This window comes from Pezoporus flaviventris, unplaced genomic scaffold (genome assembly GCF_033815535.1).
Source record: "Pezoporus flaviventris isolate CSIRO_AGI_PZ_B2104156 unplaced genomic scaffold, CSIRO_AGI_Pfla_v1 ptg000215l, whole genome shotgun sequence".
NCBI classification, from domain to species: Eukaryota; Metazoa; Chordata; class Aves; order Psittaciformes; family Psittacidae; genus Pezoporus; species Pezoporus flaviventris.
In genome coordinates, this window is record NW_026892763.1 from 448,996 (window position 1) to 462,888 (window position 13,893).

A 13,893-nucleotide genomic window follows, 5' to 3' on the forward strand; every position below is an offset into this window, starting at 1 on the left:
CCTCAATACTCCCTTTAATAAAGCAGGAGGTGAAACCCCCAACGCTTTGGGAGCCACACAGAGCAGGGACACAAAGTGCTTCCCGAGTACTGCTACAGCATGGGTAACACCAGGGATCTCACCACACAGGTATCCTCCAACAGGAGATACATCACCAAGCACCACCCAAGGCAGGTAAAGGAGGCCAGGCAGTGATACTGGGTGCTGTAACTCGCCTCAATACCTGAAACACATTGCATTCTAGCTCTCAGTTTACTCTGTGGATGACAAAGCCAAGTATTTCCCCTCCTCAGAAGGAAGAGGTGGGTATTTGCTGTTAAGGAAATGAGACCTCCTCAGGCAAAACCCCAGCCCAAAGGAAACCTGGCTCCTTGGAGGTGCATCCTGCTGGGTGCAAGGGAAGTGAAGGGCAAGTGATGCACGACTGACCCACCATTTGGATGGGCACCAGGACACAAAGCAGGGGCTACATGACTTTGGGCTACAGCTCAAGCTGTGCTTGAAGCTTCCAGTCACTCACCCTGTGTTAAACACGCTCCCTCCTCCTCCTCTTCCATGCAGGAGTCGAGATTCAGTCGTGCTGTGGCAGGAAGCATCCTCTAGAGGGGCAGGAGGAGACCCCTGAACAGCACTTGAAGGTATTTAAGCCACACACTGGCCACTGTATCACAACTAGAATAAACCACTCAGCTAAAAGCTCTGTGTTATAGATGTCCAACCCTGCCTGGCAGCCCTGTGCTTACAGATGGCCTGTCCTAGACCCAGGGAACCAACTTCATCACGTATCTGAGGGAGACAGAGGTCAAACCTGTCACATCAAGAAGGGAAAGGGCAAACCTGAGCCCTCCTAACTTCAACAAATGCTAAACCCAAGTCATTGCTGTCCAAGCACAGTTAAAGCCAATGACTGGCTGCAGACCAACTCTGAAGAGGCCTATTTTAACTGGAAGCTCCTAATAAGCACCATCCACGGTGTACTTTGATCTGTTATCTGCTTCCTATTCAAGTCGGGAAAGCCTTTGTTCTTATCTGGAAAGTAGTAAAGAAGAGCTGACAACTGAAAGAAGGCTGTGCACAAGCCCAACAAACTCCAACACGATGCAGAACAAAGTCAGAAGTAAGATAACTCCACAACTTCACATAACAGAAGGGAAGCGAGATCAGAGGGAGGAGATAAAGGAGGAGTTCCACAAACGGAACAGTATAAATATATCCAACAGTTCAAATACAGTAGGAAAACAATGGTAGCAGCAGCTTAAAACCAGCAATAACTATTATACCCTTAAATACATTCAACACGTTGTGCCTGTTGCTGTCATACATCTCTAACTCACTGCTCAAATCTATGGACGAGAAGAATTCCAGGTATTAAACTCCCTGTTATTTGCCTTTATTATTAAAGACATTTAAACTATGAACAGTTACCAACTTCTAAGAATGCTGACTGGAAAACAATTTGCTTCCATACTGCATTTATAACACTTGTCTACTGATAGAAAGCAGATCCCTGGGGGAAGATGCAGGCTCCTGCTCTTTGCAGGAGCATCAATGTTAACTCAAGACATAACTCCTAATGCTAACTGCTACGATACACACAGAGCTGGCCTTACCACACACACTATGCTTTTTAAACCTTTGTTCAAACTTAGGTTCCAAGCCATTTGTTCTCTATTACTAAAAGGCTATTGAAGAATGAATCCAACCTGCCCAAGGCTTTACTCTGCTGCCACTGAAGGAATGATGAGTCCTCATGCAGCTGGGATCCAGATCTGCACCTCTTTGTGAAAGCTGAAGCCAAAGCAGCAGTCAGAAGTACCTTCACACCTCCTGACACCTGCCAAGCACTGTACAACAACATGAGGATACCCTAAGTGTAAATGCTTTCACCCCATTCCCCCCATCAGTCAAATATACAGTCAAAGAGAACCAACCAGGTTTTTTGGCATTAGATACATTTCACCCCATTGCAGAACAATCTGGAAGCATTTCCTCTGAAAGTAATAAATAAGTATCAGTGGCCAACAAGACTTTGTGCAACACAGACCTCCTGCAGCACAGGTACATTCATATACAGCAAAAATACTTCTCCATGGTTATAGTGCAAAGCTGCTGTCAGCATGAAATACCTAACATGAACCTCTGGTGCTCTTTGGAGCTGTGGGAATGGGACACATACAAACCCACTGCCCAACCCTGTGGCATCCAGCTGTAAGGGTATAATAAGAGAGAGGACAAACGGAGGGATTTAACAATAGTGGCAAGACAAGAGCTTTAAATTAAGTGCACCTTAGGTTCTTCTCACCTAACCTTCAATATAGCCCTTAAGAGTTTATCTATTTCTTTTACTGTGAAGTGATAGCAGGGAGATATCCAGAACATACTGACCTTATTCTGGAGCCTTCTATAGCCATTCAGGACACATTAACAAGTATTACTCTCAGTTAATCAATACCCAGTTTTCCTTGAAGCACTGCTTCAGTTAAAGCATCTTTCATGGCTTTTCTATGCCAAAACGTGGCGTTTGCTTTCTGAAATCCTACCTATGTCCATGAGAACTTCTGTACTGGCCTATTTCTTGGGGGGGAAAAAGGGATGAGCTGTGCCATTTTAATCAAGCAAACGTAGGAAACAGATGGGAAGTTGTTAGAAACATGCCTTAAAAGAGAAAAAAATACTATTGTGACTGCTCTTGTAACAGAAATCAGCTTACAAGACACCACAAAAAGTAATGGCTTAGTAACTAGGAAAGACAATATGATGGTATCTGGGTCTCACCTCCATGTCCACTCCTTTTGTAATACACAGGCAATAGGAATTCAAGCCATAAACCCCCCAAAAAGTCACCAGCTGGAATTTACAGTCAAAGTTACTGGATTATTTCTGACACCTTTACTAAAAGGTTTAAGATCTCTTTCTCCCTTCAGGGCCATGGGCTAAAAGAAAGCAGGTGCAAAGTAGCTCAAATGGGCAATTTAACCAGGGAATGAGTAAGTCTCTATCCCTCTGGAAGCACTGTGTAATCCAAACCCAGGCTGCAAGTGGAGCTCTGTGTGGTGCCACTATTGTTACACCGTTGAGTAAATAAGGTACACACAGGAACGTTACAGCGCACCAAGAGCACCTTGGACAACAGAAGGTTACTTCAGGAGCTGAAAAAGGTCATATTGAACAACTTGACTAAACAAGGAATGCAAAGCACTGGACTCTACCTCCACTTGTTGGGAAATGAAGAGCTGTCATGATACCTACACTCACACACAACAGCTAGGAAGAAACAGGCTTCTTTGTCAGGCTGGAGCAATCACTTCCTTTAAGTGACTATCTGATTATAAAGCCTTTAGCCCACAAAAGCTATTTGATACCTGAAATGAGTTGAAGACATGATCTAGTGGTTAAGATCTGTCTTAAACCTGCGAGGGCAGTTCATTTGCATTGGTGCAGGTTAACCATGTCTTTTGGTCAAAAGGATTGAGAACTGTAGTAAGAAAAGAAATTCCATCCTTTTCTCTCACCTCCTCTCCTTATCCCAATTTGCTTTTCCAATGTTCTTTTGGTGAAAAGCCTGACAAAAGAATGCTCCTTTATAGAATAAAACCATAGCTGTTTAACACACATACACACACACACATATATATTAAACTGAGTTGTGTTCTTGGTTCCTTTGTGACACAGGGCAGAGGGTCACTGCTCTGAACACCAGGGCCAGCAGATCTAAGCCGAGCGCCAGATCAGTCCATTCTTATCAGGTTCAAGGAAATTCTCAATCAAAGCTTCAATCAGCTTCTGAAGCTCTTCTTCCAGCACGTTTCTGTCACTGGACAAGAGAACAAGATGGTGTCAGAGGTCTGATACACACCAAGCATCCATTTACAACCTGAAAAGCAGGATCTGATGGTGATGGAGCTGTTACGTTTCCTACCAGCATCACAGTGTAGAGACTCCAACCTTCTCACTTCAACCAGCTACTTTTCCATGGGGACTATTGCAATATCAATTTAAATTCATTTAATTAAAGAACAAATTAATCTCCACTAGAGGGCTCCAGGCTGGCAGAGGGGACACGACAACTCCTAACTGCAAAACCAATGCAAGACTGGTCAGACACGGAGTGTAAATGGGTTTAAAAGAAGAATGAGCTACCAAGAGGAGGTAGAAAACCCATATTTTCCTCCACACAGCATCCAGATGCCCATCTTGGGTGACATGGCTTAGGCTGAGCTGTCCCTGCCCACAGCAGGGGGTAATGGAACTGGATGATCTTAAGGTCCTTTCCAACCCAAACCATTCTGTGATTCTATGATCTAAGTTTTCTGATTGTATTTTGGCTAAAGAGCCATTTAGGAGGATTGAGTAATCAAGGCAAAGTGTCGTGGCTCAGAAGAGGACACTGTAATGTGCTGATCCTTTCCCTATTTAAATGCCCAGACATTCATTTGATCCGCCTGCACTAATGCATTGCAAAACTGCTTTAAAAATGCATAACCCTGTGCCAGAAGTCTCAGTGGAAGGAGAGGAACTCAGCCTGGTTTTAACAGAGAACAGGCAAAACAGGCTTATTTACATCTGCTTGCTTCATTTGTGGAACTGAGACTCCATCATTGCACTTCAGGACACCACTGCCTCTTAAAGAGGCCACCCCAAAATGCTGTTGTTAAACTGCCTTTCCTGATGTTCAGCTCTTAAGAATAACCAATAAACAGGAACCCAGAGTACTTGGAATGCTGTTACAGAGAGGGATGTCTTTGGAGGTTCCTACAGGCCACTTTATGCCTTGAACCAGGGAAGCTTGAGAGCTTTTCAATTTAGAATCATAGAATCATTTAGGTTGGAAAAGACCTCTAAGGCCACTGAGTCCAGCCATTAACCCAGCACTGCAAAGCCATCACTAACCCGTGTCCCTAAGTGCCACATCTATTCATCTGTTAAATATCTCCAGGGAGGGTGCCTGCAGCCCTGCCCTGGGCAGCCTGTTCCAATGCCTGAGCACCCTCTGGGGCAGGGATTGTTCCTCAGCTCCATCTAAACCTGCCCTGGTGCAGCTTGAGGCCGTTTCCTCTTGTCCCATCCCTTGTTCCTTGGGAGCAGAGCCCAGCCCCTCCTGGCTCCATCCTCCTCTCAGGCACTTGTAGGCAGCCATCAGGTCCCCCCTGAGCCTTCTCTTCTCCCCACTGAACCCCCCAGCTCCCTCAGCCCTTCCCCATCACACTCGGGCTCCAGGCCCTGCACCAGCTCCATTCCCTTCTCTGGCCCCACTCCAGCCCCTCAATGTCTCTCTTGCAGTGAGGGGCCCAGAGCTGAACACAGGATTCAAGGGGTGGCCTCACCAGTGCCCAGTGCAGGGGCACAATCCCTGCCCTGACCCTGCTGCCACAAGCCAGGATGCAGTTGGCCATTTCGTGTTCCTGATAAGAATGGCCATTAACCACAGGTAATAACAAATTAAATGTCAATGCACTTTTCTGACTTACCAGAACGAACAGCAGCAGAAGCTTAAATGATGCAAAGCGTCCTCCTGTCTGTTGTTCCTCTCCCCACTACCCTTGTCTGGCCTTTACTTGTGTTAAGATTAGGTAAAAGACAGCATTTCTAGCATTTGTTTCTTCCTTTTTGGTGCAGCTTCTTACCCTAAATATACCTCGCCTTTTCTTTCACCAAATGGTATGTTGCCCACTCCCAGGTTCATGGAAACATGTTCTAGCTGAAGTGAGAATTTCCATACCCACATAAGTGCTTTCACATGCCACACGAGCAGAAAGCTCTCTGACTGAATAAATAGCAAGGTTCTAGCAAAAGCTGCCACTCAGAAAACTGGGATATAGAATCCCCACTTCCCTGACCTGCTCTTATTCCATGGTCACTACAGAACAACTAAAGCATGATGCAGAACATAGGCCATACCTGTGTTGATGCCCTTCATGTAGCTCCTCCCTGGGAGGGTGCTGAGGTGCTGGCACAGGGTGCCCAGAGAAGCTGTGGCTGCCCCATCCCTGGCAGTGTTCAAGGCCAGGTTGGACACAGGGGCTTGGAGCAAGCTGCTCCAGTGGAAGGGGTCCTGCCTGTGGCAGGGGTTGGAACTGGAGGAGCTTTAAGGTCCCTTCAAGCCAAACCATGCTGTGGTTCTATGATTCTATATACAGCAATAAAGCACAGATTCCACAGCAATCTGTGGAAAACTGCCTAGGCATGGATTTGTGTGTCCCCTCACATGGACATTTTCCAAGCAAGGGCTATCTACCACTCACAATCTATCCACTGACTGCCTAAATCTGACCAAAACATTCAGTGATAAAACCATGCTCAGCCTGAATTCCTGCCAAGAAGTAGAAAGAAATAGCAAATCAGAGGCCCCTATATATTATTTCTATTCTCTGCTCCACAGGAATGTTGGAATAAGAGTCTAAAAGGGGGAATACTGCTGCAATTCAGGTTAGGAATCCAGTTCAAGAGCTGGTTCTCTCCATTAGCCAGGCCAAGAAGCTAGGCTCATACACACTCCTGATTTCACTGGTGCAAACACACCCTGTATTTGCACCCACCTCTTTTAACTGGGAATAGCTTAATCGAGGTGGCTGTCAAAACGGGACAGGCCTTTACTACTATTCCTGTAGCTCAGAGCAACACAGATTCCCAAATGCAGCAAGAATTCACCAGGGTTTAAGCAACGTGCCATCAGCAGCACTTAATCACTCTTTAATTTGAAGTGAATGAGGAGCTGGGTTAATAAATGAGTCTCCTCATGCAGCAGATGCCGAGGATTCAGTTGTCTTATCCACTACAGAGGGGCTCCCTTAGGAGCAGGAATGTGCATCACTGGCGAGTTTAACAGGCTGGAACAGTCAGTGAGGCTCAGGTCTCCAAGGAGGTAGCAGAGGAATCACCCACAGGCAAGGAATTGGTTTCTTTCTACTGACTTTCATCCCAAATGCATGTTGTAGTGTGCTCTCTGCTTACCTCTGCTCAGGCAGTGCACACATCTCTGCGTAGTACTTGATCTTTGGCTCTGTCCCACTTGTCCGAAGGGTGGCAACGCAACCATTTTGGAAGGTGAAAGTGATCATCTGACTGCTTTTACTCACTGGCAGCACCTATAAAACCAACATCATCTTATTACACAAGACCCCAACTTCCACAAAAGGGGGTGATTTTATGTTTGCTTGGTGTTAACTACAACATTCAGTACGTGCAAAGCTAAATAGACATGCTGGAATCCCCCCCTGTATACATCCACCAGCCAGTGCAAGGCAAGAACAAGTCGTTTCAGTCTGATGAGACTCAGTGTTTAAGGATAACAGAATGGCCTCTGGCTCCAATTGGAATTCCAACATCTGGAAGCCTGCTAGACAGCTTCAGAGTTGAAGAACACCGAGCTCACTTCAACTAATAAAATCAATTCACTGTTACATGAAAATAAGTATTATAAGAAAACAAGTATTCACTTATTAATACGTATAAGTCTGCTCTGCTCTTGCAAGATGCCACTTGCAACACTCTGTGCAGTACTGGTGTCCTCAACATAAGGAGGGGATGGAGCTGCTGGAGCAAGTCCAGAGGAGGCCATGAGGATGCTCAGGGGCTGGAGCATGGAGCCAGGCTGAGAACATTGGAGTTGCTGAGCCTGGAGAAGAGAAGCTGCGTGGAGACCTCAGAGCAGCTTCCAGTGTGCGAAGGGGGCTACAAGGATGCTGGGGAGGGACTCTTCATCAGGGACTGCAGTGATAGGACAAGGGGTGATGGGTTCAAACTGAAACAGGGGAAGTTCAGGCTGGAGATAAGGGAGAAGCTCTTCCCTGTGAGGGTGCTGAGGCGCTGGCACAGGGTGCCCAGAGAAGCTGTGGCTGCCCCATCCCTGGCAGTGTTCAAGGCCAGATTGGACACAGGGGCTTGGAGCAAGCTGCTCTAGTGGAAGGTGTCCCTGCCCATGGCAGGGGGGGGAACTGGATGATCTTAAGGTCCTTTCCAACCCAAACCATTCCATGATTCTCTTGCAAAAGTCCCTCATAACTCACCGATATCTTATTTGGCTGGCTGCTGTCATAGCCAGTGGTGACATCTCGCACATGTAAGATATTGTAAATGCCACAAAGTTTGGGATAAGACTGAGGAGCATCAAAGTTCCGAAGTCTCTCAAATATCCTTTTGATAGTAGGAGGATCATAGCACAAGAAATAGGAAGTCTTTGATATGTGGTACCCGTACCTACAAGCAGATGAACATTTTCAGTTACCAGACTGTTTTCTTTACATTTAGTAACTAAAGAAAGCTCCTGTGTGGAAAAGCAACACAAGAATGCAGTTGTCACAGCTGTGGGAACAGGTATTTATAGGCAAACGGTTGGACTCTGAAGCAGATTTAGCTGCATTACTCAGATCACCTTCAGCTATTTTATAAACTCAAGTATAGGTCTGAGCTCCAAAGAACTAAAATCCAGTCATTTGGCTTGGAAGCCTTCAGGAAATTAATACCCAGTATCATTCCCTCACCATCAAAACTTGTCTGCCATAGCCATAACAGATTATTTCAATAGCCTCTGAGGAAGGTGATTGATGAGTCCATCCAAGTTAAAACTACTACCCCAAATCAGACCTAATGTAAGTGCTCACCAGGTGCTGGGCTGGCAGGATATTAGGCAGAAGCTCTTCCCTGTGAGGGTGCTGAGGCACTGGCACAGGGTGCCCAGAGAAGCTGTGGCTGCCCCATCCCTGGCAGTGTTCAAGGCCAGATTGGACACAGGGGCTTGGAGCAAGCTGCTCTAGTGGAAGGGGTCCCTGCCCAGGGCAGGGGTTGGGGCTGGATGAGCTTTAAGGTCCCTTCCAACCCAAACCAGTCTGGGATTCTATGATCTGCTGTAACTGCGCTTCCAGTTCCATTAGCACAGGAATTTCTGCTGATGAACAGGGTTTATCACAGCAAATGACTTAATTCTGACATAAACATGCTCCTCATTTTGCTGCAGTGAATTGTCTGTAGCTACTGAACACAGGCCATTCCTTTAACCCCTCTTCTAATACAAACCTCTGCAATAGCAGCACGTGACAATCCCCAGACTGTGTTGAAGTCTAAATGGTGTTTCAAGAGAGGCACACAGAGCACAACTAAGATACAGCCACACACCACAAGATAACAAGTGACATAGTGAGAATTTAATGAATTTGATCTGCTGGACCTATAATGCAAAATTCTTTCACAGTAGGAAAGGGCTCTTTAGTCCTTTGGGAGACGGAGCATTTAAGTAGTATCTGGAATACTGGAGACTGCAGTTCATCATAGCATCAGAAAAAAACAGCTTGCAATGAGAAAACAGCTGAGGGATGCATTAGAAAGATTCATTATTCCCAGCTCCTGAAGAGTGAAGTGGAACATACTAATGGGAAATACAACTTACGTTTCATATATCTCGATGAGTTTCTGTGCTAGCGAGAGGTTCTTGCCCTCCAGGTAGGTTGCCATCTCAGCTATGACCACAGCTGCACTTACACCATCTTTATCCAACACTGATGTGCCACACATGAAACCTAGAAATCAAGTTGTTCATGAGAAAAGTAACCTGAGATACTACTACACCGATTTACTTGATTGGCTTTTTAACCTTCTTCCTGTAAAAGGATATTGGCCAATACACATAAACTGGTTTTATCACTGCATATGCATTCCCCTTGTCTAAGAAAGCTAAATTAACTTAGGATTGTAGGGCTGGAAAGATATGTGCTCTAATCAATTCATTCCAGATCAATAACATCTGCTCTCTGAAGACCTCTCTCACAGTACAGTGCTAACCATAAAAATAAGCTTGTTTTGTGCAAGCACATCAATACTGCAAAGAGTCTTGTCAGTAATGAGAATCAATCAAGAGATATAGCCTTGGTAACCCCCAAATCAGTGCTTCTCACAAATGCTGGGATGCTTTCTTTGTGAAGGGATGCACGAGCAAGATCTTAACTCCTGGTTTAAAAGCTGCTCTGATTTTATGAAAGAAACTGGCATGGACATAAACCCTCTTCAGTGTGTACTTCAGCCTTCCAGTGCCTAAAGGGGCTGCAGGAAAGCTGGAGAGGGGCTTGGGACAAGGGCCTGTAGGGCCAGGCCAAGGGGAATGGCTTGAACCTGCCCAGAGACTGAGCTGAGCTCTTAGGCAGAAGCTCTTCCCTGTGAGGGCACTGAGGCGCTGGCACAGGGTGCCCAGAGAAGCTGTGGCTGCCCCATCCCTGGCAGTGTTCAAGGCCAGGTTGGACACAGGGGCTTGGAGCAAGCTGCTCCAGTGGAAGGGGTCCCTGCCTGTGGCAGGGCTTGGAATGGGATGAGCTTCAGGATCCCTTTCAACCCAAACCATGCTGTGATACTATGATTCATTTTCAAACATCATATTATACAGGAATATGATGTCCCAAAAGCTGCCATTTATACCAAGTGGAGAATTCCCATAGCCAAAACATTCACTACACAGCTCTCCATGGGTAAGTGGTGCCAGCAAGATTACCAAGATAAACAGAGTGCTCCAGTCAAGGTCAGCAGGAATAGTCACACACTTCCATAAGGTATGCAATGCTATTCCTGCATGTCTGGATTCCTCTCATATTGTATGAGGGGACAGTATACACCTCCTGAAGGTGCTGCAGCACCAACATGATGGGAAGTGTGACCAAAGCAAACCTCCTCCCAGTTCCACAGAGCCATTAGTAGCGAGTCCTCACTGAGAGGACCTGGGAGATATTAAACTGATTAAGAACAGATCCTGTGCTTCACCTCAGCTAAATGACCACACAACAACAGTAGTCGGGCTCTGGCATCTCAGGACTCTCAAGCTGTACCAGATGAGGCTTGTGTCAGGAAAGTACAATACCAGAATCAGAGATTCATGTATCATTTATCATCATAGTTGGCAAATTGATTTGATGAGAGCAAAATATCAATACCAGTAACTACATGAATGGAAATAAAGTGCTTTTGATTTGTTCCATAACTAAGACCACTTCTTTTTAGTGACATTTACCCACACTTCTCACCATTTTAAAATGATATGAACGTATTTACCAATAGACTCTTCAAATGCAAAGAGAACTTCTTTCCCATTATCTAGCAGATTTTTTACTCTACTTCCAATCCACTTAAATCCAGGGAGTGTTTCCTGAAACAGAAAAGATAAAGAGTGCATTAAATATATATTTTCAATGTCGTTTCAAGTCAAAGAAGTATATCCACTATTAAAAAAACATCTCTTTAGATGATAAATCTAAAACAAAGAGTCACTGGATAACGTTTTACTAGGGAACAGTCAACTAGGACATGAGTATCAAATCAAGGAGTAAGTGTGCTTGAGAGATGATGGTTCAGTCTGAGATCAGAAATGATCTTCCATGGTGGTTTATCAGGTGAGACAGCAGCACAAAGTTACTCAAAAGGAAAAGTTCTAGAAATACAAGCAGCATTTCAGGGTGATGGAGGGAACAGCACTGCTTGTGCTCTTCAAATCATGCAAAAGCAGGCAGCATCTTAGATGCAGTCCTTCTTAGAGAGAAGGAAGGGGCAAGAAGGGAAGGGGCAAGAAGGGAAGGATTTAGAGGAGACCAAGGGGTTCTGTAGATTCCTCATCCTTTTTTTCCAGTCCAATGTGCTCCTTTCCACAAAAGGAAAGGTATTTTGAGAGATAAAGCAATTCAGTACAAGGCAGCAATATCCAACCTGCCTGAATACTGAATGTCCTCCTGTGAGGGTGCTGAGGCGCTGGCACAGGGTGCCCAGAGAAGCTGTGGCTGCCCCATCCCTGGCAGTGCTCAAGGCCAGGTTGGACACAGGGGCTTGGAGCAAGCTGCTCTATGGAAGGTGTCCCTGCCTGTGGCAGGGGTTGGAGCTGAAGGAGCTTTAAGCTCATCCAGTTCCAACACAAACCAGTCTGGGATTCTGTGATGAAGCATATCTGGCCAGTCACTCAAAATGGATTTCACAGTTATTTTCCATTTTACTTTTTAGTTCCTCATTGTTTGGCAAAATGTTTTTTCCTACTACACATGGCTTTAATTTAGATATGTATTAAAAACAAGCCCTGGATCTTTCCATGTTTGTGCTAAGCTCTAGAGCACTTAAAGTCTCTTATGACAGTCTCAGACATCAGAGCAAGTACATAATTTGAATGCAGGAAGTAAAATACAGTCACTGGGGACAGCCCCACTACCTCTTTTAGCAAGTCCTTCACAAAACTACATTAAAGATCTGAACAAAAGAGCTCCTTTCTCTGTCACAATCTGAAGTAAAACCTACTTGGAACCTGGGCACCTGGAGGAACACGGTGTAACCTCTAAGCACTTGGTACAAAGCCACCAGAAAGCATTCCATTTGTGTAGGAAACACCGAGTTGCACAACTTTCATTCTCTCGCACAGAGGAATTTACCTCTAGGGAAATAACCACGACAAAAGTATTCCTGTTTTATGTAAGTTAGGGTTTAACTTGTGTCACCTCTTACAGCCTCCTTGCAGGTGAGTTGAAAAGTTAATGCGATTTAAATTCAGGGAAATTCTTTCAAGAAAAAAAATCAGGAATACTTCCTTAAATCTCACAGTCTGCAATCACTGTAACATGCATTGAGAAATGCTGCAGATGGGGTAAATGCTCCATCCCTGGCAGTGCCCAAGGCCAGGCTGGACAGAGCTTTAGGTGACGTGGTCGAGTGAGAGGCATCCCTGCCCATGGCAGGGGGTCTGGAACTGGATTATTTTAAGGTCCTTTCCAACTCAAACCATTCTATGATTCTACATGGAAAATAGGCCTGTTCAGGTAAAACAGCATTCTTCACACACTGGAATGCATAAAAACTCCAAGCCCAAAGACTGGAAGTCATCTATTTGTCCATTTCATAAAGTCAGAAGAGGGGGGAGCTAGATGGAGAACGTGGCAATGAGATTTTACTGAGCCAGAGGACCTCATAAACCCCATACTTACTTCAAAGTGAAATCCTTCTTTAAGTGCAATTGCCCTCAAAATCTTTGAGGACACTGTGGTTGCCAACATGTAAATGTTCTTCACATCAGCATCTTCAGAGCAGTTTTCCTTCCAGCATGAGAACATCCACCACCCAAACAAAGCTGCTAGCTCATTGCCAGTGAACACCTTCCAGCACCCACTGCAGACAGGATAGAAAGGTTAGTGCTCATTCAAGGTATCCCAGGAGCATCCACGCAGGGGGAGATGCTTCTGCAGGCACTGGAACAGGAATCTGAGTGCACTGCTGATAAGCTGCTCTACACAAAGCCACCATATTAACAGGACTTCACATTTCTCACATCTCAATGATTTACAAGCCCAGTGCATTCTGTTAGCAAGTAAAGATACCATTGTAAGTATCCTTACTGTCAGCTTCAGAATAGCTTAGACCTTTTTAGCTTATCAACCAGGAGTATAGCAATCTATACAGCCAACACTTGATAGGCCAAGGGGGAATGGCTTTAAACTGAAGGAGGGGAGATAGGTTTAGGTTGGACATAAGGAAGAAGTTCTTTACTGTGAGGGTGCTGAGGCGCTGGCACAGGGTGCCCAGAGAAGCTGTGGCTGCCCCATCCCTGGCAGTGTTCGAGGCCAGGTTGGACACAGGGGCTTGGAGCAAGCTGCTCCAGTGGAAGGGGTCCCTGCCCGTGGCAGGGGTTGGAACTGGAGGAGCTTTAAGCTTCCTTCCAACCCATTCCATGATTCTATACGCTGCAGTCAGGGGTACTACAGACAGCTACTTACACAATGACCAGAATTTTGGCCTGTCAGTGGAAGAAAAATAGTTTCCATTCAATATGAAGCAGCCAGGGAAAAACAAAGAAACATAAAACTTCCGATAGCTACAGTCCCAAGGCAGAATGTTTGCCTAATAGAAGTGAAAATACAGCAACAACAAGATTTTGCTGTCTTCAGTAAC

At 45.4% G+C, this 13,893-nt stretch overlaps 1 protein-coding gene across 1 annotated transcript in view; it reads right to left on the minus strand.

The window, feature by feature from the left end:
• Positions 1 to 3,343: 3,343 nt before the first annotated feature.
• PGM2L1 (phosphoglucomutase 2 like 1) overlaps positions 3,344 to 13,893 on the minus strand; it is a 39,942-nt gene continuing 29,392 nt past the window's right edge. Inside the window, exons 9-14 of the mRNA XM_061442152.1 lie at positions 12,933 to 13,113; positions 11,029 to 11,122; positions 9,383 to 9,512; positions 8,007 to 8,196; positions 6,952 to 7,085; positions 3,344 to 3,814 (exon numbers count right to left, since the gene is read on the minus strand). Of these exons, the coding sequence (XP_061298136.1) occupies positions 3,712 to 3,814; positions 6,952 to 7,085; positions 8,007 to 8,196; positions 9,383 to 9,512; positions 11,029 to 11,122; positions 12,933 to 13,113 (832 nt within the window). The 3' untranslated portion in view covers positions 3,344 to 3,711. The remainder of the gene's footprint in view (positions 3,815 to 6,951; positions 7,086 to 8,006; positions 8,197 to 9,382; positions 9,513 to 11,028; positions 11,123 to 12,932; positions 13,114 to 13,893) is intronic.